At 42.8% G+C, this 25612-nt stretch overlaps 1 protein-coding gene and 1 non-coding gene across 9 annotated transcripts in view; one reads left to right on the top strand and one right to left on the bottom strand.

The window, feature by feature from the left end:
• Positions 1–21268, top strand: part of Zfp318 (zinc finger protein 318) — a 38723-nt gene extending 17455 nt beyond the window's left edge. Inside the window, exons 5-10 of one of the 8 annotated variants that reach the window (XR_015628918.1) lie at positions 2337–2436; positions 5519–5820; positions 8013–8416; positions 8515–8771; positions 9280–9398; positions 9646–13019. Coding sequence is in view for 4 of the 8 variants with exons in the window: in NM_001438699.1 (NP_001425628.1) it covers positions 2337–2436; positions 5519–5820; positions 8013–8213; positions 8672–8771; positions 9280–9398; positions 9646–12762 (3939 nt within the window). In the remaining 4 variants the exon portion in view is untranslated. 8 annotated transcript variants of the gene reach the window in all.
• LOC148003622 (small nucleolar RNA SNORA38) lies at positions 4181–4305 on the bottom strand. Its single transcript, XR_015630024.1, has one exon. It is a non-coding gene; the product is annotated as a small nucleolar RNA SNORA38 (small nucleolar RNA).
• Positions 21269–25612: the final 4344 nt, after the last annotated feature.

The raw sequence follows: 25612 nt of genomic DNA, 5'->3' as shown, positions 1-25612 counted from the left end.
ATGACCTCTGGAAGAGCAGTCGGGTGCTCTTAACCGCTGAGCCATCTCTCCAGCCCCAACACTCTCAATTCTTTTTCTTTGACTTTATTTATGTATGCATAGACGCATATTTCTGTCTGCCTGGATGCTCATGTCCCAGAAGAGGGCATCAGATCTTATTACAGATGGTTGTGAGCCACTGTATGCTTGCTGGGAATTGAACTCAGGACCTCTGGAAGAGCAGCCAGTGCATTTAAATACTGAGCCATCTTTCCAACAGTGGGCACATTCTCTTTAAGAGTCTTACACTAAGTCAGACTGATAATACATGGCTTTTCTCATTTGCCTAGTAGAGACAAACCATATTTGATTTTTTTTTCCGGTTAGCTGGTAGTAATATGATTAAAAGATCATAAAATTTAGGACAGCTATATCTGTTTTTTGTTTCTTTGTTTATTTTGAGACCAGGATCTTGCTATATATTCCTGGCTGACCTAGAACTCTCAGTGTAGACTAGACTAGCCTCTAATTCAAAGGGTCTACCTGGCTCTGTCTCCTTAGTTCTGAGAAATGCATATGCCACCATACACAATCTATGTCTACACTTTAAATTTACTCTGACTTGTGTAACCTTGGGTGAGGCCTTTAAAGATTCTTTTTAGTTTTAATTTAAGAATTTATTTACTTTATGTGTTTGGGTGACATATATCTGTGCACTATATGTGTGCCTGATATTTTAGAGACCAGAGAGGGTTCCGATCCTCTGGACTGCAGAGTTATAAGCAATTGTGACCCGCTTTGTAGGTGCTATGAATAGGCAGAACACAGGTTTTCTAGAAGAGCAGTCTGTTTTTTTTTTTGTTTGTTTGTTTTTTTGTTTTTGTTTTTGTTTTTTGGTTCTTTTTTTCGGAGCTGGGGACCGAACCCAGGGCCTTGTGCTTCCTAGGCAAGCGCTCTACCACTGAGCCAAATCCCCAACCCCGAGCAGTTTGTTTTTAACCACCAAGTTACCTCTCCAGCCCCAAGATTTATCTTTAATTATGTACGTAAGTTCCTGTCTGTCTGTGGACTTGTGCACATGTGGACAGGTGCCCAGCAAGTGCAGACGAGGATGTGGAATGCCCTGGAACTGCAGTTACAGGCAGTGTGAGCCGCATGATGTGGGTGCTAAGAACTGAACTCAGGTTCTCTGCTAGAGCAGCACCTGCTCCTCACTGCTGAGCACCTCTAGCCCCACGGTAGCTGACCACTGTTGGTGCTGTAAAACTGAGACAGTGTTGTGCAGTTGAAATAGCATGAAATAGATAATACAGCTAATACAAGTCGCGCAGGTCCACATCAGTCCTTTTCTTTATGTTTCCGTCTGGGTTCAGTCTATCCAGTGGTGCTGTCAGTGGCTTTAGGTACCTTCTACTTGAAACCTTTCTTGGTAGCATAGTTGTGAGGAAGAGGATAAATTGTGGCTTTGAGCTTGTGTTTGAACAAAGTGTCATTTTGACTACAAAGCTTCTGTGTGCAGGCATGTGAACTTCGGGTGAAGGAGTTTTGTTTTGAGGCCAGGTCTTGCTCTGTGGACCTAGCTGTCCTGGAGCTTGTTATGTGTACCAGACTAAGCTGGAACTTACTCCAGTCTTTTGCAGACACCTCCTAAGTGCTAGGATTTAGAAGTGTGTGCCACTACACTGGGCTTTAAGTTTAAGATTCAAGCACAAGTGCTAAATAGGGAGAAAAGGAGGGTGTTGGAAGCTGAGGAGCTCCTGTCAACACAGAAACACAGTTTTCAAGGGGAATAATTTGTTTTGTAACCAGAGTGAGTTCCATCGTCCAGGAATACAAGTACCAGGTTCCACTGTAGATGTAGATACATGAGGTGTGTGTTTTTATTTTTATTTTTTGGTTTGTTGTTTTGCTTTGTTTTGTAACAGCCCTGGCTATCTAGAATTTGCTTTGTAGACCAGACTGGCCTCATATTCACAGAGATCCACCTGCCTCTTCTTCCCAAGTGCTGGGGTTGAAGGTGTACACCACCACTGGCTGGCCTCAATGATGTTCTTAGCATTTGAACTGATGAAAATTCTGGTCTGCTAAGAATACATGGTTGTATGGTTTTGATAGTCACAAGGATATTAGACCAGACAGTCCCATAGGTGTGAGCTGTAGTTGACTTTCAGAGGGAGTAAAACTAGCTCATAGTGGTAGAGTTCTTCTGGTCTTAACGTTTTGACTCTGTGAGCTTGGCGTTCAGTCATGTGCTCTTATAGTCTTTAACACAGCTGTAGCTGCTCTCTCCACCCTCCCTGCCCTCCCACCCTGTCTTGGGAGCTTCAGGTCACACTCTCTCCATGTTTATTGTACAGGTTATTGAGGAGAGAGAGAGACTGAAAACCGAGCAGGAAGCCCGGCAGAAGAAAATGTTTTATCTCAGAACTGAGTTGGAGCGGCTCCATAAGCAACAAGGTATCAGACAACTCCTTTGTATGGCGGCTTTGTTGAGCAGTAGATTCGCATGGAGAGATATTAGTACTTAGAATCAGTGAAAACAATTTGGGCATAAACCTGGAGAAAAGTTGTAATACTCATGCAAAGACTCCTCGGGTAGTCCTCTCAAGTTATTAATTATTTTACCATGTATTCTGTTCTTATTCACTCTCTTCCCCTTTCTTCCTCCATTTGTATTCGAGTGTGTAATTTGTTGTTGTTGTTGCTTTTGTTTATTGAGTCAGGCTTTCTCTGTGTAGCCCTGGCTGTCCTAGAACTCACTTTGTAGGTCAGGCTGGCATTGAACTTAGAGAGTCTCCTGCTTCTGCCTCCAAGTGCTGGGCTTAAAAGTGTTTGCCACCATGCCTGCCACTAAGTGTGTAATTTTTCCTGAACTCTTTTAGAGAAAGTTGTAGATATGATACCCTTGAGAACTTCAGTATATATTTCCAAATAATAATTCACGTATGCAATACACTAATCAAAACCAGAAAATTATGGATAAGGTGATGATGGTTCAGGGCTACAGCAAGTGTGAGCATCTGAGTCTGGGTTCTGAGAACCCACAGAGAGTTAGATGCAGTGGCACACGCCTGTGATCTCAGCATCTCTATCTTGAGATGGGAGGCAGAAACAAGAGAGTCCCCAGAAGCCTGCTGTATGTAGCAAAAGAGGTCTCAAGCAAAATGGAAGATGGGGGCTAACACCCAAGGTTGTTGCCCTTTGACCTCCACTCCAGTAAGATGTGTATGCCTGTACTCACACATAGGAACATATGCACACACATACACACATGTAAAAAGTTTGTTTGTCTGTTTGGTTTATTGAGACAAGATTTCTCGGGGTTGGGGATTTAGCTCAGTGGTAGAGCGCTTGCCTAGGAAGCGCAAGGCCCTGGGTTCGATCCCCAGCTCCGGAAAAAAAAGAAAAAAAAAAGAACCAAAAAAAAAAAAAAAAAGAAAGAGACAAGATTTCTCTGTGTAACAGTGCTGGCTGTCTTGGAACTCTCTTTGTAGACCAGGGTGACCTCAAACTCACAGAGATCCACCTGCCTCTGTATCCCCAGTGCTGGGATTCAAGGCGTGTGCCACCATGCCCAGCTGCAAAAAGATTTTTAAAATTAGGAAATTAATCGTACTATCTAGCCTAGCAATCTTATTTATATTTTACTAATTGTTTTATTACTGTCCTTTATAGAAAAAGAAATTGAAAGGTTATCCATCATGCTCAGTTGTCTGTTAGTCTTTCCCCTTTTAATAACAATAGTTTCTGAGCCACCCTAGTCATAATTTGATATTTTAGAAAAGGTCATGTATTTTATAGAATATCTCATAATTTTAGTTTATCTGATGTTTATGATTGACTTTAGGCATTTTTGGTAAGACTATAACAAAAGGAATGCCAAATTCATGACAGGAGTATCTTGGGAAATCTTTGAGACTGTGGTAAAAGTCACTCGTAAAGCTTCTTCCCACCACTTTTTTTTTTTTTTTTTTTTTTTTTGGTTCTTTTTTTCGGAGCTGGGGATCGAACCCAGGGCCTTGCGCTTCCTAGGCAAGCGCTCTACCACTGAGCTAAATCCCCAACCCCTTCTTCCCACCACTTTAATTAATGTTTCTAACCTGCAAACCTTACTTTGATGGTTGTTGAGTGATTTTTTTTTCATTTTTGTTGTTCCTTCTTTGTAGTGGATTCCTGTTTTGTTTGTTTGTTTTAATTGCTCCTCTGTGGGATCCTGAGCCTGTGGGGCAAGGTGGTCCCAGACCTTTCCAAATCCACCATATTTCTTTGCTTCCAATTCTTACATGGCCAAGGACAGGGAACCAAAAACACGCCTTTGCAGGAGGATGGGTTTCTGTTTCAATGAGGAACTTCTAACCCTTGTCCCAATTTGTTTAGTCATTTGTGTGAGTATGTGTTCATTCAGTGATAGTAGGTTATCATTGTCATTGTCATTGTTTACTTACATGCTCCACGTTGCCCAAATTTAGCTGGCGGGAGCCATGTTGAGTGGACTATAGTGTCCTTTCTGTGTCCCCTCATCATTTTGGAGAGCTTTCTCTTTAGCCCACAGTGTTCTGGGATACCTTACTTTATATGTCGTTCCCTCTCTCCTCCTCTTCTCTTATTTTTGTTGTTTGTTTGTTTGTTTGTTAGAGAAAGGGTTTCTCTGTGTAACAACCCTGGCTGTCCTGGAACCCCAACTGTAGACCAGACTGGCATTGTTGTTTTTTATTTTTTGTGAACAAGCTCTCATGTAACCCACACTAGCCTCATATTCACTGTGTAGCTCAGGAGGATTTTGAAATCCTGATACTCCTGTCTGCATCTTCAAAGTAGTGGGATTCCAGACATGTGCTATTTCTTCTGTTTCTTCATCTGTGCTTTTAAGAATTCACATATGCAGTGAAAGAAAAAAAATGCTTCTAAACACTGCAACTGGATAATAGTATGAAAGGGTAGAGAACAGAAAAAGATAATTGTTTCTGTCTGAAGCTGTGTTGCGTAAGATGAAAAGCTTACTTATTTTATTCCATAAGGGTTGATCCATGAATCAACTTGAAAACAAGAAATAATATTAGGCATCAAGTCATTACACAAACTGGTAGAATGTTCTTAAATTAGATGAGGTCAGATCATCTGTTTGGGATACACGTACGTCCCGACCTGCCTATGTGTGACACCCGGGAGAGTCCCCAGGGTCCCCGAGGTCCTGCCCGTCAGCCTGACCTGATTATCATTGTCCACAAGAGAATGTGCTTTCTTGCCTTCACCTTTACTGAGACTTCCTCACACTAACCCCATATGAAAAGTGTTACTTGCTTTTAAGGTTTTTGGTACAAAATGATTTTGTAACCATACAGCTTTATAAATTGCTACTTATAAATTTTAAAAAATGAATTTTTTTTCTTTTCTTTTTTTCGGAGCTGGGGACTGAACCCAGGGCCTTGTGCTTGCTAGGCAAGCGCTCTACCACTGAGCTAAATCCCCAACCCCAGAAAATGAATTTTTTTAGTTTGTCATTTCTTAGATTTCTTTTGGTAAACATTTGACCGTTCAGGGGAGATGTTGCGTAAGAAGCGAAGGGAGAAGGATGGTCACAAAGACCCCCTTCTGATGGAGGTGAGCCGGCTGCAGGAGGGTATCATGAAGGACATCGCAGAGCTGCACAAGGAGACAGAAGAAGCGGGAAAGAAACAGTCTGAGCTGGACAAGGTGGCCCAGATCTTGGGAATTGACATCTTTGATAAATCTCTGAAATCTGCAAATGACAGTAAAGAGTCTACAGAGAAGCCTGAGAAAGAAAAATCTAAGAGCCCAGAAAAAGAGCTGTCACCCTCAAACCCTTCCTCTAACAACAAGGTAGGGACCAACTTTTGGGTTATTTTTTAGCCCCTTTGGACTGCTATCGGGGGGTTTTGAGGATTTCACTATGACTCACATTTGTTTTGTTCACAGACTCTAGGCTCTGGGGACTGGGATTAAGGCGCACACCAGCACAGTCACTGCTACAGCGTTCTCAGTCCTCTTCACACGCCAGTCATCGTGATGCACACCTTCCCTAGGCCTCACTGCATTCCTCTGCACTCTTGTTCACTGTAATTCATCTACCCAAATTCTCATTTCCTGAACACCTTTTCCCCACCCTCATGACTACTTCACATAAACAGAAGCATTTATTATTGGTGAGATGGCTCAGCAGGTAGAAGAATGCTTTACAGAATTGGATGGCTCTAGTTCAGTTCTCAGAGCCTGCAAAAAGTAGGATTCAGTATCATGAGTCTGCATCCAGCACTCCTAAGACAGGGCGGGCAGAAACAGAAGAGTGAGCCCGAGTTACAGGCCCACCAGCCTGCATACACACCCAAGGCAAGGACTGACTCCAGAAGTTGTCCTCTGTTCTCCAAACACATGCCCTGGCACACATGAACCTGCATGCGCACGCGCGCGCGCGCACACACACACACACACACACACACACACACACACACACACTAAAAATTAGACTTGTTAAAGGTCTTAACTTGTACTGGTGACTTTTAGGCAGTTTAGGAAGATCTGGTCTTATTCCTTTCCATCAATCCATAGAAATGGCTGTCTGCTTTATCCATGTGCAGCACTGGCTTTCCAGGACACATAAGAAAAGTGATTACTGACTTCTTATTTTCTTCATACTCTTAACTTGCTGGCTATCTTTTACATTATGTTTCTCTTTCTAGCCACCATTTGGTTTTGAATGCAGCATGTCTGTCTGCACAGGTCATGTATTCAGCATCTCCTAAAGGTGCAGTGCGTGACTCCTCCCCACCGTGGTCTCCAGCTTTTCTCCAAGGCAGTCAGAGCTTCCCACAGTCTTGAAATCATCTTTTTTTTTTTTTTTTTGGTTCTTTTTTTCGGAGCTGGGGACCGAACCCAGGGCCTTACGCTTGCTAGGCAAGCGCTCTACCACTGAGCTAAATCCCCAACCCCTTGAAATCCTCTTTAAAACATTGCATATGGGGGTTGGGGATTTAGCTCAGTGGTAGAGCGCTTGCCTAGCAAGCGCAAGGCCCTGGGTTCGGTCCCCAGCTCCGAAAAAAAAGAAAAAAAAAAAAACATTGCATATGTATGTGTGTGTGATATATATAGTATATATGTATGTACACATATATACTTACATTCATTCAGGTGTGTATAATATGTAATATACACACATATATATGTATATGTACATACATATGATTATATGTGCATACATAATATATGCACATACATAGTTACATTTATTTAGTGGTGTGTGCACATGCGAGGTGGACAGAGGACAACTTGTAGGAGTCGCTGCTCTCTTTCCACTTGGTTTTTGAGGCAGGTCTCAGTGTCTCTGCCGTGACCCATGAGCATGGCATGTCTCCAGTCTCCACTGCCACCTCACCTTATGAGGGCTGGGATCCATATGTGCGACACCAGCCTCGCCCTTCACATGGGTTCTGGAAATCAAACTCAGTTCATCAGCTTGAGTGTAATCCGATCATTTCGCTGACCTCATAGGATCTTGATAATTCTTTTTTAGAAATTTTTCTAAAATATCTCTAAAAACTCTCTAAAATATATATCTAAAGGATATATAAGTAGCTTAATAATTCTTTTTTACGTGTATGGATATTTTGGCTACACGTATATATGTGCACCACATGGATACCGTGTCCACAGAGGCCAGAAGAGGAGTTACAAGCAGTTGTGAGCGGCCATGTGGCTATTGGAATTGATCCCTGGTCCTCTACAAGAACAGCCAGTGCTCTTAAAAGCCATCTCTCCTGCCCTAGCAGTTACATTCTTGTTGTGAAAGAACTGTCGTGCCTAATTCATTTTCTTGGCCTTTGAATATAGGTTCTATTAAGATTCTCCCTATCTTATATAGCTTTTTATATTACACACTAGACATATGGTCATAATTCCTATGGTCCTGATTCCTATGTCCATGGTTCCTATGATTGTGACCACCTGCTTTTTTGAGAGTAGATAAATCTGGACTGCCTTGATTTTTTTTTTTTTACAAGTGTAGTTTTTCTCTCTAGGAATCAAAAGTAAATGAAAAGTCCTATATTAAGAGCCCTAGTTCTACTGAAATCCTCCAACCAACTGCTAAGCACCCTGATGAGCCTGTCGCTGCTTATGAGTATTATGATGCTGGCAATCACTGGTGCAAAGACTGCAACACCATCTGTGGGACCATGTTTGACTTCTTCACCCATATGCACAATAAGAAGCACACACAGGTAGGTATCCTGACCACTGTTGTTTCTACTTTCACCCTCTTCCCCTCCAACCTCTGTGCTCCCATCTGCATTACGAAGCTGGAAAAGGAAACATTCTCAAAAGGGCAGGAGCCCAGTCTGAAGAGCCAAGCGTTAACAACAAAGGAGATGCCATCCCTAGGGCTCAGTTCAGGGGACCTACTATTACTAAACACCATATGAGTGTAAGTGAGGCTTCTCTCTCTTTTGATTCCTTGAGTACCTGAATTTTTATTTATCCTTTTCTAGCACTTGAGCTAACATGTTTTTACCTTTTCCACAGGTGATTCCGTTTAAACAGTTGGCAGAGTTGGTGGGTGGGGGTGGGTAGCTAAGAACTGCTGGTTCCCTGGTCTGATATTTAGGGAAGAAAAAGAGAGAAAAGTGGGTCATTGAGATTTTAGTGCTGTTGTGTGAGCGCCTCTGCCTCTTGCAAATAGACACTGGATCCCTACAACAGACCTTGGGCTTCAAAGACCCAGAGCGAGGCTAAGCAAGACACAGTAAAGCGAACTGACAAGATAACTGTTCCTGCAAAAGGTAGGCTTCCTCCCTTCCTGCTTTTCCAACTAAAATCCACTCAACTAAAATAGGTTTGAAGTGTTTTTATTAAGAAGTTAGATGAGAAGTTGAATATCTTTAAAATTGTGTTTACAAGTAGTCAGTGCCCCAGGTTGAAATGGTCACTGCCCTGACTTAGTACCTACATGGGCGCTCTCCTCATGCAAATAAGTGAGTTTGCTATTGAGGAGCATGGTGCTAAATCTCTTCTAAGATGCTTGCTGCTTGTTAGACCTTAAGGAGTGGATTTGGCATAGGGTGCTACTGGTTTAACCAGGTGAGGCAGTGTTCCCAAGTGGTAAAAGGAATAGTTGCATGGAGGTAAAAACCTTAGGTTAGAAAGAGTATGTCCTTGGGATTTAGCTAAAAGCCACTTCTGACTCCAAAGTGGGTATGGTCATCTTATTGCAGAATAGTGATGCCATTTGCCTCTGGTTTCTGTCATCCTTGATGGAAAAGGCTGCTTCCTCTTTTCTATTTCTTTTAGGCTCTGAGTTTCTGATTCCTATCACTGGGTTTTACTGCCAACTTTGTGAGGAATTTTTGGGGGACCCAATTTCTGGAGAGCAGCATGTCAAGGGTCATCAGCACAATGAAAAATACAAGGTTGGTCTTTGAAGTCCCTGTAGAACTCCCTACTTTTCTGTACTAATTCCTTTGACCATGTCAAATATCAGAGTTAGCTGCCAATATTTCCTATCCCTCTCACGCTAGAAAGTTCTTAGTCCTAACTCTTGAAAAGATTGTTCCAGGGATTTACTCTTTAAATGAGTTGTAGCTATGGCGAGGGCCAAGGTTTTCTCTTATATATCAATTTGACAACTTATTAAGCCTTTATATTTTCTCTTTCCAGAAATATGTGGAAGAAAACCCATTGTATGAAGAACGAAGAAATCTGGACCGCCAAGCTGGCTTGGCTGTTGTCCTAGAGACAGAGCGACGACGGCAAAATGAGCTAAAACGTAAACTTAATGAGAAACCGAAGGAGGAGAAGATCGAAAAAAAGGCAAAAATTGTGAAAGAAGCAAAGGAAGATGACAAAGCCTCTGGAGAACTAGAGGACCAACTCTCTGAGGGCAGGGATTCCCCCGAGAAAGGTGACAGTAAAAGGAATGCTAGCCTCAAACCACAAGTAAAAGAAGAAGTAAAGAAGGAATCATCAACAGCATCTTTTGGAAAGTTCAGTTGGAAGAAGCCAGAAAAAGAAGAAGAGAAAAGTTCATTGGTGACCCCAGGTGCCCCCAAGGAAGACACTGTGGAAACCAATAAGGACAGGGATGAAGGCAAAGCCGAAGTTGGAAAGGCAAAGCCCATCAAAATCAAGCTTTCTGGGAAAACTGTTGTTGCACATACCAGTCCCTGGACACCTGTCGTGACAACTTCAGCACAGACTAAGATCCGACCCAACTTGCCCATCCCATCCACAGCACTGCGCAAGTCAGGCTCAGCCACAGTGAGCAAGCCTGCTCCTCTTAATACCTTTCTGTCCATCAAGTCCTCTGGAGCCTCCGCCAAGCCTCTGCCAGTGGTTAAGGAGTCTTCATCAGATCTTCTCTTGCCTCCAGATGTCATCTCCAAAGCCTTTGGAGGAGAAGAGGTGGTTCTAAAAGGGTCTCCAGAGGAAAAAGTGGAACTGGCTGAAAAGAATGAGCCATCCCAAATACCTGAGCAAATGCTGGCTCTGCTTCCACCTCCACCACCTCCACCCCCACCACCTCCACCCCCACCTCCACCACCCCTGGTTGTACCTCAGCTGTCTGCCCCATCTCCTGCTCAAGCAAATGCTGTCTTAACTCCAGTAAAATCTAATTCGGTGGTATCTCAGACTTTTAGTCTTGGCTTCCAAGGTCCTAACATTTTGAACCCAGGGTTGCCTGTGGCCTTCATGGCCTCAGAACAACCAGCTGCAATTCCTTGTGATGAGACAGCTCCTGGGGTGAGTGAGAGTGACCGGGACCAGACCCTGATCTCTATGTTAGTTCGGCCTCCACCGCCCCTCTCAAGTGTGTTCAGTGAACAGGCCAAAAAGTTAGAAAAGCGAAATTCCTGCTTAGCCACGGCCAATGCTAAGGACCTGTATGACATATTCTACAGTAGTGGTGGAAAGGGGGCCCATGAGACTAAGCTGAGTAGCAGTCCATTGGCCAATGGGGAAAGCAGCAGCCTTTCTAGAACGGAAAGTTCAGATATCTCCTCCACTTCTGCTTTGAAGAGTAGTGTATCCCCAGAGGATCTGCCTCAAGATGTTGCTTTGGCCACTGCCACTGAGATCAGCAATCTTGAAAATCCTATTTCAAAAGGTGTGGAGTCCATAGGGAAATGGTCCATTGTAGATCAGATAGACCCCAAAGGCAGAGACAGCACCTTTAGCTTCCTACAGCCTCTGACAAGATTATACCAAAATAGGCCTTATGAAATGGTTTCCCCAAAGACAGACACTTTGGCCATGTGGACTTCTGGTTCTTTCCAGAATGACACTGATAAGGATCGACCTTCAGAGGTCAAAATCAAATTTGACCAGGGAGAGCCAGCGCCACCTGCTACAGACTCAACTTCTCATCCGTCAGATGAACACTGTCAAACCAACGGATCTCAGAAGTTGGTAGAAATTAACCTCATGGATAACCAGGACAAGAACCAAGAGGTGTACCAGTCAGAGGATTGCAGAGAAAGTGAAGGGAAGAGAAACACTGAACTGAAAGGAAAGGTAGCAGCTGAAGAAGGCGCTAACATTGGACTCCAGAGCATAGAAGATTCTAATTCAAACTATGGCAACAGAAATACATGGGAAGGAGAACCCAAGTTGTCAACAATTGACAAAGAGGCAGAGCAGTCTAGCAGATTGATGACAGGACATGAAAATACAAGTAGCATAGTAATTGAGTTGAGTCAGTGTCTCCCTTCCAAAAGGACAAAAATAGATTCATTTCCATCATTGCTCCAGAACCCAAAAGGCATGCCTGAACTACTTCTGCTGTCCCCAGCTGGATCAGGCATGTGTTTAAAGAGACAAGAGACTTGGGAGAGACCAGAGAAACCAGAAGTGGAGGCTGAGGAGCTACAAGGTACCCATCCAGAAGGAACTGTGAAAACAGAAAGCGAAGGTTCAGAAAGCTTAGACACTACACATGTAGAGGTGGAGAGGTTTGCAACTCTGAGGAATCTGGGGGACACGCATGCTGAGTTCTGCAATTCTCAGATAGAACAAACAAGGAGATCACCAACTGCCCTGTCACAGAAAATCAGTGAAGAAAATTCTGTGTCATCTGTAGTGTGTAATCCTTCCAGTCCCAGTGACGTTGAACCAGTGCCATCTTTTTCTGGATTTCCATTAGAATCTCCCAAAATTTTGGTGCTTAATTTTGAAACAGAGGGTGCACATAGCTCATCTAATTCCAGAAATGGGAGAATCACCTCTAACTCTTTGGAAACTGGCCACCCTATGGAAAATGTTGACCATGACCTAGGAGGGGAGAGAACACACCAGGCCCTTGACCTCTTGGCTGGAGGAATGTTGTCTGAGGAAGTAAAAGAACCTTCACCACTACAGAAAGATTTGCTTAGGATGGAATCCACAACGGTCAGTCCTTCAGGCCATGGACCATCTCCTTGCCTTCCAGATCTTGTTGATTTTGTCACACGGACACCTGGAGTTCCAAAAGAGAAACCACGTTCTCCACTTTCTGAGCCAGATGACTTTCTCAAGTGTAGTTCCTTGGAGATGGGATCACCACCTCCAGAGATTCTGAATGTGTCTGTATCCGAGGTAGCAGTTCCTCAAGCAAGTGAAGACTGTGACAATGCTTTGAATTTGGTAAAACCTCCCACCTCAGGCTCCCCCTCAAGGGGTCAGGTAGTTGGAGGCAGTGTGAGCTCTCAGGAAATGCCTGAACAAGAAGCTGCAGTGGATGTCATCCCAGACCACAGAAAGTCCAGTGTTTATAACTGTCAGGACTACTTGAATGGATGAATCCCTGGATTTTAGAAATTGGATCCCAGGACTAGTTGGCAATCTCATCTGGAACCAGCACAGTAAATGTTCATTGGAGCTTAAAAAAAAAAAAAAAAATACCGTCTCCCCCCCTCTTCCCCTTTAAAATACTAGACAAAATAAGTTTCAACAACTTCTCTACATATCTGTAAAAAAAAAAAGTGATTTCTGTTAATTTTTTAAATTTTTGGCCAAATTATTTTCTCTTTGTCATTAAAGTCAAATGTCTTATCTGACTCACCACAAAGTGTTCTTTGATTTTAGCTTTGAGGCGGCCATTTCTGTAATGTGAGGGGGGATGGGAAACAGCTGACTTACTGTGTTGTATACCTACCTACTTTTCTGGGCAGCTGCCGGATATCTGGAAGAAACGCCAGAAAGTTTGCTGAAATGGAGAAAGAATTGTTCCACCCTTAGGTTTCCATTCATTTGGATGGGCCTGCCCTAACATTGTTAGGAATGCAGCGTGAGTAGCCCCGTTTACTGTTTTAACTTTCCTCACTGACATATTAGCTCCTTACTTTGTTGCCTTGGCTTCAAATGGACCTAATCACAGACAGATTTGTTTGGAAATGGCCTCAGTAAATGAAAGAAAAACTGGCAGGCTCAGTTTTGGAAGACGACAAACCGGTAAGGCTTATTTCTGGCTCAGTACCAGGAACATTTGTGTCTCAGAGGTCACTTTTGGTTTTGAAATGGCCTTTGCTCATTGTATTGTGGTCCAGTACATTTTATGTTAAATTGTTTATCAGCCATTTCTGTTGTGAACTCTAGAAGATTGAAATTGGGATTGGACTCACTCTCTGTTCCACAAACATAGATGTACCCCTCTACCTCTCCTTACCCAAGTTATTACCGTCATCGTGTGATGTTTTGGGTTGTACATTTGTTTAATAAAAGATTAAAGAATTTATGAAGTTGGCTTGGACAAGTTTAAATCCATTTTTAATGTGTTACTTTTTGGAATAAATGTGTTCATTTCCTACTTCTTTCTGTATGTTTGTCTTAACACCACACAAATTTGAGCTTCAAAGAAACTAGAATAGTGAACGGCTGTCCTGCCGTTTACCCCAGCCTGCAGCTTTCTCCAGAGCCACTTCCTTCTCATCAGAACGGAGATGTACAGAATTCCCTGTGCTGCCTGAGTGCAAAGGAAAGTTGGCTCCCCCTAGGCAATTCTGGAAATGGAGCCCCAGAAGGACATTCAGGTGCTTGGTGGGGTGCACTGGGAGCCAGGGAGCTCAGGCCTCAGGCTTTCTATCCTGTTCCAGTTCCTTGTGCGGTTCCTTTGTCAGGTGTGCGTAACCTGGCTCAACAGAGACTCACACGGAGCCAGCCTCCACCTGCCCTCAGCATCCCTTCAAGTGCGGCCCTAGAGTGAGTTTGGTGAGTTTGGATAGTTAGTTTCTAGAGTCTTCATGCATTCCAACTTACCAGTTCTGGCCTCCATTGTGAAAGGCATGGATATGAGAGACTGAGATCTTTGACTATGTCTTGGCCATTTTCTTCGCCATGGTTTTGGATGAATTGCTATACATCATTGTGTTCTGGTTGGCATGTTGTCTTTATTTCTTTAAAGATGAGAATTATTAGCTCATCTCAGTATCAAATATACACAGAATCCTGAGTAACCACGGTAGGAGTCGCAGAGAGTATGTGAATGTGAGAACGCATGCACATGGATGTCAGAAGACCGCTTTGTGCAGTTGATTCTGGGGACTGGACTTGGTCATCATACTTAAGTGGGAAGCACGCCTACATACTGTTCCTCGTGTCTTCTTAACCTGAAATTTGAGCTGAGTGTACTCTTGGCCTGGAAACCATGGAGTGACTCAAAAAATTGCTCTTAGAAAAGTTTAAACTCCAGGGGCTTTCAAAAGAGAACACTTCAGAAAACTCCCTTATTGTTGTAGGAGGTGATCTAAGGGAATTTAAGGGAAAATAAATTTAAATGCCAATTTGTACTGACTTTCAGGCCTCAGTTCCACTTCTCTTTTGTGGAGAGGGATTAATCATACCTAGATTTAACTTCACTCCCTTTCAGAGGAAGAACCTCTAGGTTAGGAGGGGCCACTTGAGAGGAGTAGGAAGGGACGAGGCAATATCTGAGGAGGACAGATCTAGCATAGTCCACTAGTTGGTACTCAGACATTTTAAACGTTGATCTTATCTCAGTATTAAAAGTTTGGTCATCGAGCTGGAGAGATGGCTCAGGAGTTAAGAACACTGACTGCTCTTCCAGAGGTCCCGAGTTCAATTCCCAACACCCACATGGTGGCTCACAACCATGTCTAATGGGATCCAATGCCCTCTTCTGCTGTGTGTAGAGACAGCTACAATGTGCTTATATAAATCTTTTTAAAAAGATTTTAATAAAAGTTTGACCTTGGAGGTTAGGAATAGGCTGTTTTTTTGTTTTGTTTTTTTGTTTTTTGGTTGTTTTTTTTTTTTACACAGGACTTGTTGCAATAGAATTATGTTTAAGCAATTTTTTTCTTACTTTATCTATGTTGATTGGTGTTTTGTCTGTGCGGCTGTGTCAGAAGCCCTGGATCTGGGATCTACAGACAGAAGTGAGTTGCTGTATGGGTGCTGGGAATTGAACTCTGGATCTCTGGAATATCTGAGCTAGTGCTCTTAATTGCTGAACCATCTCTTTAGCTCCCCCTAAACAGTTCTTACTAATGACTTTAGTGGTGAGAAATTAGCAGTAGTGTTTAAATATGGACAAATGCCTAGTTTGACTCAGTTCATTAAATTATTCCCTCAAGGTCTCCTTTGCTTTGTAAATGCTTTTCTCTGCCATATACGCCATCTTTTCCTATTCACTGCTGATCTCACAGAGCCTGTGCTCCCGTGATCTTTCTGCCAACACTACAGAGCAATGTAGTAAAGTACTCTCAACCAACCCTTCTGCTTTGTCTCTCAAAAATGGAAAAGCAAAAAAAAAAAAAAAAAAAAAAAAAAAAAGGTTTTGGCAATAAAGCAGGCAAAAATATGTCTTACCTGATTGGCAGCTTCTGGGGCCGAAGAAAATTGACATGCAGGGTATAATTATGGTAGAGGGGATGGGAGGGTGAGTGAAAGGATGCTCAGAAGAGTAGGAAGCATAGAGAGGAGAGGTGGCTTCAGTTTCATGTATTTCAAATAGCTGGATCTCCTCACTAAAGGCTTACATACGAGATCCAGTAAGAATCTAAGCCCTCATTTATTGATAATGTAGGTGAGACTGTAGAAAGAGGTAGTCTGGCAGTGTAACTACATTTGACTTTACTTAGAGTTTGCACTTTTCATACATTTGTATAATTAGTGACTGTTTAGCTCACTGTAACATGAATACCCATGTGGTCCTTTCAGAGAATTTCTTTATTTCTTTGTTTTCAAGACTATAGTTAAAATATCTCTCCCCTCTTTTTACTCCAAACCTTCTTATATACCCCTCCTTGCTCTGTTTGAAATTCAGGTCCCACTTTTTCATTAATAGTTACTACATGCATATATATGTACATATATATGTCTAACTATAACCCGTTGAATCTATAATGTCACTTATATGAATGTTTTCAGGGCTGACAATTTATATTGGATAATCAATTAATGTGCTCTTCTCTGGAGTAGACTGTTTCTCAGTATTCCTTGGTTTCCTGTAGTTACTTGTGTAAGCCGAAGCCTCATAGGTGTGTCTGTTGGTATCTTCCTTGGTCAGCTGATGTTTAGGCAGTCATGATGGTGAGACTTTATGGGTGTATCTCCTGACGTTACTAGGAGACACAATCTCACAGCAAACCCTCTGGTCCTCTGTCTTACAAGCTTTCTGCTCCCTCTCCACATGCTCCCTGAACCGTAGGTGCAGGAGCATTTTGTAGGTATATCCATTGGGACTAGGTAGAGTTTGATTTTGCACTTATGTTTATTTAATTTCATTTTGGTCTTGTGAGGTGTGTTTTTTTTTTTTTAAGACAGCTTCTCATAGTAGCCCAGGTGGCCTACAATTAACTGCAGAAAAGGCTAGACCTAAGTGTGCAAAAGTCTTCTTGCCTTAGCCTCCCAAGGGCCAGGATTACTGGTATATGCCAACATATCTGGCTTATATAATTTTAATTCTATACGTAATAATAGTCTCATGGATAGTATAATTTTTAGAGTTTATAATCGTAAAAAAAATAACCAGTTTCCAGATATCCTGACCCATATACAATTGGAAGAAAATATTCATAAATGTGTGTGTGTACGTTGAAGAATTTACCATGGTTATATTTTATTTCTGTCTCTTGGCTAATATATGCCGGCTAACTGCACTGTAGGAGAAGTCATTTTTTGCTTACTGTGCTTTCCCCCTTTGTATTCATAGTGCATAATTGCTAGCAAATAGAAAATCTCAATAAAAATGTTGGAAAAAAGTCAGTGTGGTAATAGCTATTTTTCTTCACTGATTGTTAATACTTAGCAATTCATATATGGATTATAAACTCAATTGCTGCCTGCATCTGCTGGGTGCTTAGCATTCTAGAAGCCAACTGTCTTTTTGTTCTCCTGTTCTGGTTCTTTGGGTACAAAGCTCTGTGGCAGTTAATGTGATCAAGTTCAGTGACATTCTGGAGTGGTGATACCAGACTAAGTGGGGACACTGCCCTCTTACCTCATAGAAAAGAAACTGAGATGGTAAGGAGGTAAACTGACTAAGCTAAGAGCTACTAAGCAAAGGCTGGAGGAGGCATTTTGAGAACTCTGATTGTTAACTGGACTCATCTTTCCTTCCGGCCAAATAAGCTGACATCAGCTGGTCAGACACCAGGATTCCTGTGATGTAGCTGATGGAGTACCTCAATGTTTTATGTCCTAACATCTTGGCATTTCAGCAAAGCTAAAACTAACTGTTTCGTTATGAGTAGAAACAAAAACATAAGAGATTACCTTTCAGGAGGAAAAAGGAGAATTTTATTTTGATTTGTATTGTCTGTTGTATTTCAACCTTCTGACAATGAAAATGCATTTTATATAAAAATATTTTACACACATGTATTCACACACACAAGACAAGATTATGTTGGAATTATCTGGTGCTAAAAAATTATAGGTGTGGGTTTTGTTTGTTTTTTAAACCCTCTGTGTGCTAAGAACCATTTTCTCAAAGCTGTGTCTTTCCTATGTAGTAATCCCTGAGTTTAATTGCTGTCACTTGTTTTCTTTCCATCGGTACAAATAGGTCCTGATTTTCCCCCCTCAAGACTCTATGAATTACTGTTTTCAGGGCAATATACCCTCTTCAAAGATCTCCAATCATTTTTTTATTCTACTTATGTACAAACACTTGGACATTAAATGTTATAAATGAAGACAGTTGTCTTCACAAAGCTTGCTTTAATGCAGGCCCACAACAGATATCAAAGTTGTTGCTACAGACAATAGAGTGAAAGATAGTACTTATCCAGATGCAATGACTTAAAGCTTTGCAGGCCTTTGTTACCTCCAGGCCAATAAATATATTCATACAGAAAGGCTTGGGGTTGGTGAGATGGCTCAGCAGTTAAAGGTACTTGCTGCCAAGTCTGATGACTGGAGTTCAGTCCTACCCATGTTGTTGAAGAATAGAACTGATTCTTATAAGTTGTGCTCTGATTTGCACATGTTTGCACCTACACACAAACACACACAAATTAAGGAGTTTTGCAGAAAATATGTTTAAGGTAAGTGAATGAGTAGGAAGAAATAGAAACAATTATATAATGAAAGAACAAAAGACAGTGAATATAAGGAATGGCTGGAGACAGTTCAGAGGATAGGAGCGTGTAGTGGTCAGTTCCCAGCAGGCACATCATGCCGCTCACAGCCACCTGTAACTCCAGCTTCAGGAGATCTGATGCCTCTCATGTGCACCCCCAACCACTACACACACACACACTCACAACCAACATTTAAAAATCTTTTAAATTTGGGCTGGAGAGATGGCTCAGTGGTTAAGAGCACTGACTGCTCTTCCAGAGGTCCTGAGTTCAATACTCAGCAACCACATGGTGGCTCACAACCATCTGTAATGGGACCAGATGCCCTCCTCTGGTGTGTCTGAAGACAGCTACAGTGTACTCATATACATAAAATAAATCTAAAATAATGTGGAAGAAGCAAAACCATGTTGACACATTATTTGCATTTTTCCTCTGATTCTCTGTTAAGGTTTTATCAGTTTTCCCATACTGCCCTACATTACAATAATTACGATCACATTGGTACTGCCGCTCACTGATCTATCTCCTTTTCTTTCAGGGCCAGTCCCAGAAGTCTTCACATTTTCCAAAGGAAGGACTGCAGCAGACATTTCTGCTCCAGGAATGCAGGGATAGAAACCACAAAGATTATGGAAATAATGTGCGTCCTTGTGGCCAGTAGACAGTCCCCCTTAGGTCTGACCTCAGAAGGCGGGTCTGGCTGCTCGCAACTATGGAGAAAGCCCTTTCATTTTAGCTACCAGGAACCAGTGATCAGGTGAGTAAATATGTGTGGTACGTCCTTACCTTTAGAGGAAGAACAAGCTAAGAAGAGACACCTTATCTAGCATTGAATAAATTACTGAACTCTACCTCTGATGTTAAAATTGTGGAACTGGTAAGATGTTTTGTTTAGTCAGTAAAGACACTTCCTGCCAAGCCTGATACCCTGAGTTTGATCCCTGGGACCCACATAGTGGAAAGACAGAACCGATCCCTCCCTACAGGTTGTCTTCTGACCTCTTCTTATACCATGGCATGAGCATTAATAAGTAAACATAGTTATAAGAAAACTGGCTTTCTGGCTTTCCTATTCTTTCTGGACCATGAGTCCCAGTATCTTCAGGTGGAATCTAGTCTCCCTTTCTAGTTCATATAAGAATAAAGATAAAATTGGGTGTGGTCTTGGGGAAATGGGATGCAGATGGGCAGAGGAGGCTCAAGAAGGAGGGACAGTTACAGACAATGTTGAAAGTGCTAGACTGGGTATGGTGGGATATTCCTTTAATCCAGTACTCAGGAGAGGCTACCATAGTCTATACAGTGAGTTCTAGGCCAGCCAGGGCCACATAGTGATGCCCTCTGGGGGGGAGCAAATTTAACCTCATGCACACAGGCCTATAGAGACCAGAAGAAGGTATAAGGCCCTCTGAGACTGGAGTTACAATTGTGAACCACCATGTGGGTGCTGAGAACTGAACCCAGGTCCTCTGGAAAAGCAGCCAGTGCTACTAACGGCTGAGCCATCTCTGCAGCCCCTCTAGTCTAAGTGCCTTTATAGACACTGAACCCTGGTTGGCACACATGGCCCACAGTGTTCTTACACTTAGTACACAGAGTGTGGCAGCTCCTTACTCTTCCCACCTAAAATGCTGCTTACATGGGGCTGTTCTAAGCCTGCCTTAGGTATTGTGGCCGAGTTCCATAGTGGGAAGGACAACCACAACCAATAAAATTTAGCTTGACTTACCCCTTTAAACTCCTGTGATCAGTGAAGCTTCCTCTGTAACAGTTAGAGAACTATCCAGAAAACTGTTAGCCTAAGTTTGCTGCTGATTTGTAGATCCAGGCCCTGTTAGACTCCTGGACATTTAGTTTACTGTCTGATTCTATGGTTTTGTTAACTTTCAGAAATACTCAGAACACTATAAGCATTGACCTAAAAAGAACATGACCGAAGCCATTAGATGAGAAGTAAAGTGTCTCAGGGCCTTTTGCTATGGAGAGGTTTCTAAAGTATGGCCTGCTTGTAGCCAGTGGAAAACAACCTGGGGCCAAGATGGCTACCTTTGCTACCACTTTCTCCGTCACCTGTTACATTCCTCTTCCCAGGGACAGTCAAGTGTTTTGGTTCCTAGCCCTCATGTTGGATTGTGATTCTTGTTACATGCTAGCTCCTTGACTGCTTACACCTCAGTTCTCAAGCAGTGTCTGACTCCATGGCTATGGTAGGCTGAGGGAATGAGAACATTTCTGAATGATGCTTTCCCATTAGGTTTTTATCTAATATGCTGGAATCCACATATATGAAAATAATAAACGGAAGCTGCACACACCTTTAATCCCAGCACTAGGAGGCAGAAGCAAGTGGATCTCTGAGATGAAGGCCAGCCTGTCTACAGAGTGAGTTCCAAGACAGCCAGATGGACCCATAGAAACCCTGTCTCCAAAAGGAAACCAACCAAAGCAAACGCCTGTAAGGGTGAGATGGTGCTGGAAAGCAGGGAAGATGATATGGGATCAACCATGCGCCCAAGCTCTCGACACATTAGGGATCGCTGTGTGTAAGAAAGTAAATTCAGGGCTGGAGAGATGGCTCAGCGGTTAAGAGCACTGGCTGCTCTTCCAGAGGCCCTGAGTTCAATTCCCAGCAACCACATGGTGGCTCACAACCATCTGTAATGGGATCTGATGCCCTCTTCTGACAATATCTGAAGACAGCAACAGTGTACCATGTACTTAGATAAAACAAATAAATCTTTTAAAAAATGGAAAGCAAATTCAGTCTTTCCTAGTCTTCTCTTCCCCTTTCTTCCTCCCGCTGTGCTGTGTGTATGTTATGTCTGTGCACATATGTCTGTGTGTGTGTGTGTGTGTGTGTGTGTGTGTCTGTGTGTGTGTGTCTGTGTGTGTGTGTGTCTGTGTGTGTGTGTCTGTGTGTGTGTGTGTTGGGTCCTGAGATGCTGAGCATGGAGCCCAGTACCTTGTGCACATTAGGCATGGATCCTATTACTAAGTGACATTCTCTACTCCTCTTTTTTTTTTATTAAGGAATATAAACTACCAAAAGCAGAGCTTTCTAGTGTAAGCGCTAATACAGTGAGAAAACACAAGTAATATTGTGTTTTTAAAAACAGGTAATTTTGGGTTGGGGATTTAGCTCAGTGGTAGAGCGCTTGCCTAGGAAGCGCAAGGCCCTGGGTTCGGTCCCCAGCTCCGAAAAAAAGAACCAAAAAAAAAAAAAAAAAAAAAACAGGTAATTTTTCATTAACTTATTAGAACTAAGTTACTTTCAAAAGTTTTCTAGTCGATTGTTTTTTAATTTATTGAATATTCTTATCAGTGTTTTACCTGCATGTATGTCTGTGTACCACATGTGTGCCTGCAGAGGTTGAAAGAGGACATTGGGTGCCCTGGAACCAGAGTTCTGGACGCTTGCGAGCTGCCATGTGGATGCTGGGAATGAACCCGAGTCTACTGGAACACATGTGCTCACCCACCAAGCCATCACTCCATACCTCTAAGCAATTGACGTTTTAGAGAGTTACCTAGGACCAAGTCTGTTGGTGTTTGTTTTTGCTTGGGGGCATGCTGTTGCTGTCGGGACAGGCTCTCTTTGTGGTCCAGACAGACCTCAATTTGCCATTCTTCTGCCTGATGAGCCTTTTGAATAGGGGTTTATATTTTTTATATTTTTATGTCTAGCTCAAAGTTCTTGGCATTGCCTTAAAGTCACACGTGTGTGGTCATCTACATGAGCAAGTCTAGAGAGACATAAGTTAGTAGTTTATAATTGTTATCACACTGCCTGCAAAGCTAGCCAAACAGTAATACATGCGTGTGCCACACTTCCCCACGTTCTCTTGTTTGCCACATATTTAATGAGACACATAATTTGTGCTACAATGCTAATTAAGCATAATTAGTTGGTCTTGTGAATGACCGTATATGGTAGGAATGCTTTGCTGCCAAAGCAAATGTTCAGGGTTTTTTTTAATTAGTTACCTGATTATTTTGTTTGATTGGTTTTTGTTTTGTTTTGTTTTGTTTTTCAAGACATAGCCCTGGCTGTCCCGGAACTTGCTCTGTAGACCAGGCTGGACTCAAACTCAGAGCTATTCCTTCCATGTGTGTTGAGATTCAAATTGTGTTGTGGCATATGTGTTATTCCTAGCACTCAGGAGGCAGAGGCAGGCAGATCTATGTGAGTTGAAGGCCAGCCTGGTCTACATAGGTGAGTCTAGGACAGCCAGGAATCTGTCACACAGAGAAACACTGTGTCCAAAACAAAACAAAAACAGAAAAGGTGTGTGCCACCGCTGCTCTGTGTAGTTACTTGATGTTTGTAGTCTTGCATCTTATATGTTGATAGTCATGTGTTGTAAGAAATTAGCTGCATAGTTGGGAATATAAGTCAGGGAGAGAGCACTTGCCTAGCATGCTCAGTCCCTCAGTTCACTCCCAAGTGCTGCCACAAAGAGGAAGAGGGAAAGGCAGAGAAAAGACCTTCTCCCCATCCCCCCCCACCCCCCACCCCCGGGCAGCTGAGCTTCCCTCGCTCTGTGGCCTTTCCTGTCTTGAGTCCTCCCGTCCCCTCTTTTCCCCACGTCTCTTCCAGTAGGAGCAGTGTTCACACCCACGGGAGCTTGTGTGCAGTGCTCCACTTTCATTCATCAACACACATTATGCACTGAGCATTAGGCGTGAGATGTGGCGCAGGGCACTGGAAATCCAGCCCTGGTCCTTGGCTGATGGAGTTCACTGACTAGGGATGGACAGCTTACATTTGGATGTATGGTGGGGTGTGAACAGGAAGTTGGCAGGCCTGTTTTACTTCTAGATATAATGTAACTTCTGAGAAAGATGCATGAGGCTTCATTTGCCTTTCTACTTTTTAATCACTTAGGTTCGGCTGTTTGGGGAGTGCTCTGCCTCCTCTCCAGCAGAGGGTGGTGCTGTAGGAGAGTCCCTAGTGTTCATAGCCTGGTACTGGATACATGGAGGGAGCTGAGGTGGGCAGGAACTGGTCAGGAGGCACAGACAGAAGCATGCTTCTTCTGTTTGTGTCCCTATGGTTCACCATGCATTAGTACTGCATTCCTTCTTACCACTAACCAATGCTCTATACTATGACCCTACTCTAGTTCGCTTTCTACTGCTGTGATAAATACCATGATCAAAAATAACAGGAGGAGAAAAGGGGTCATTTCACCCAAAACTTACAGTTCTTCATGAAGGGAAATCAGAGCAGGACCTCAGGCAGGAACCTGGAGGCAGGAACTGCAGCAGAGACACAGAAGAATGCTACTTAGTAGCTTGCTCTCCATGGCTTCTCAGGCACTTTCTTACTCCTCCAGGACTCCTGCCCAAGGATGCCACCACCCAAGGTGGGCTGGCCTCCCATGTCAATCAGCAATGTAAAAAGCATCCCATTGGCACACCTACAAGATACTCTAATGGGGGCTGGGGATTTAGCTCAGTGGTAGAGCGCTTGCCTAGCGAGCGCAAGGCCCTGGGTTTGTTACCCAGCTCCAAAAAAGAAGAAAAGAAAAAAAGATACTCTAATGGGGCAAATTCTTCCGCTGAAGTTCCATCTGCCCAGGTGACCTATTGTCAAGTTGACAGAAGCTAACTAGCACATGTACATAGCACATATACATATAAATAGCACACGTACATAGCACATATACATAGAACTAGCACATGTACATAGCACATATACATAGAACTAGCACATGTACATAGCACATATACATAGAACTAGCACATGTACATAGATCTAGCACATGTATGTAGCACAGATACATAGAACTAGCACATGTACATAGCACATATACATAGAACTAGCACATGTACATAGATCTAGCACATGTATGTAGCACAGATACATAGAACTAGCACATGTACATAGCACATGTACATAGAACTAGCACATGTACATAGCACAGATACATAGAACTAGCACATGTACATAGCACAGATACATAGAACTAGCACATGTACATAGCACATATACATAGAACTAGCACATGTACATAGCACATACACATAGAACTAGCACATGTACATAGTACGTGCTGCTAGTGGACTTCAGGGCTCTCCCATCACTCACCTAGTACAGCTAGTTTGGGTATGAACATTCAAATGTAAGTTTTTATGTGAACATAGCTCTTTCTAGTATATTTAAATTTTATTATTTTAAAAGTTACAAAAAACAAACAAACATACCCCACCAGACCCAAAGACTACACAACTCAGTGAACTTCTCTCCAGTAAGACAGAGCTGGGAAACTTTACCTTGACTTTACACTTTCTCTAGCAAACATCTTTCTATGTGCTTGTCAGCTACAAAAATGAAAAAGATAGTTTTGGTGGTGGGTATTTCTTTGTTTAGGCATGTTTGCCTTCAGATATGTCTGTGCACCTCTTGTAGGCTTGTTGCTCTTGGAGGCTGGAGAAGGTGTGGGATGGACCCCTTGGAACTGGAGGTAGCAGATGGTTAACCGTGTGGGTGCTGGGAGTCAAACCGCAGTCCTCCAGGAGAAAGTCTGTTCTCTTAACCGTGAGCCATCCTCCATTCCCTGGACATGGTTCATTTCTCTTTGGTTACAGCTGCAGTGGAATTAGGCACTGACTACGGTAACACGTTTTACCTTTCTGAGAAACTGTTCGGGTGTGGCTTCACCATTTTACACTGTCACCAACAGTGTAAAAGGATCCAGTTTGCCATATCTTTGCCAACACAATAACAGCCATCTGAGTGGCCGGTTTTAAGTCGGTCCCCTTGTGGTCCCGATGACTAATGATGAGGACTCGAGCGAGGACATGAAAGTGTCCTTTGAAATACTCTCCATTGCTTTGCTCTGCTTTTGGTTGTTGGAGCTTTGTTTTTTGTTTTATTTTTTAAGACAGACTCTCATATGGCCCAGGCTAGCCTTGGACTCACATGTAGCTGAGGATGGCTTAGAACTCCAAATCCTGCTTCTACCTTCCAAAGTCTGGGGTTTTACAAATGTATCACCGCATCTGGTTTGGGGCTGTGTGTGTTGAGGATGGAGGGGGTGGTCAGTGTCTCCTCAAGTGCTTCTCCTTTGATTTTGAAATGTAGTCACAGGCCAAGTGGA

Source organism: Rattus norvegicus, chromosome 9, assembly GCF_021556685.1.
Source record: "Rattus norvegicus strain SHRSP/BbbUtx chromosome 9, alternate assembly SHRSP_T2T, whole genome shotgun sequence".
NCBI lineage: Eukaryota > Metazoa > Chordata > Mammalia > Rodentia > Muridae > Rattus > Rattus norvegicus.
Note: the sequence above shows the minus strand (reverse complement) of the source record. Positions and strands in the feature narration are given on the sequence as shown.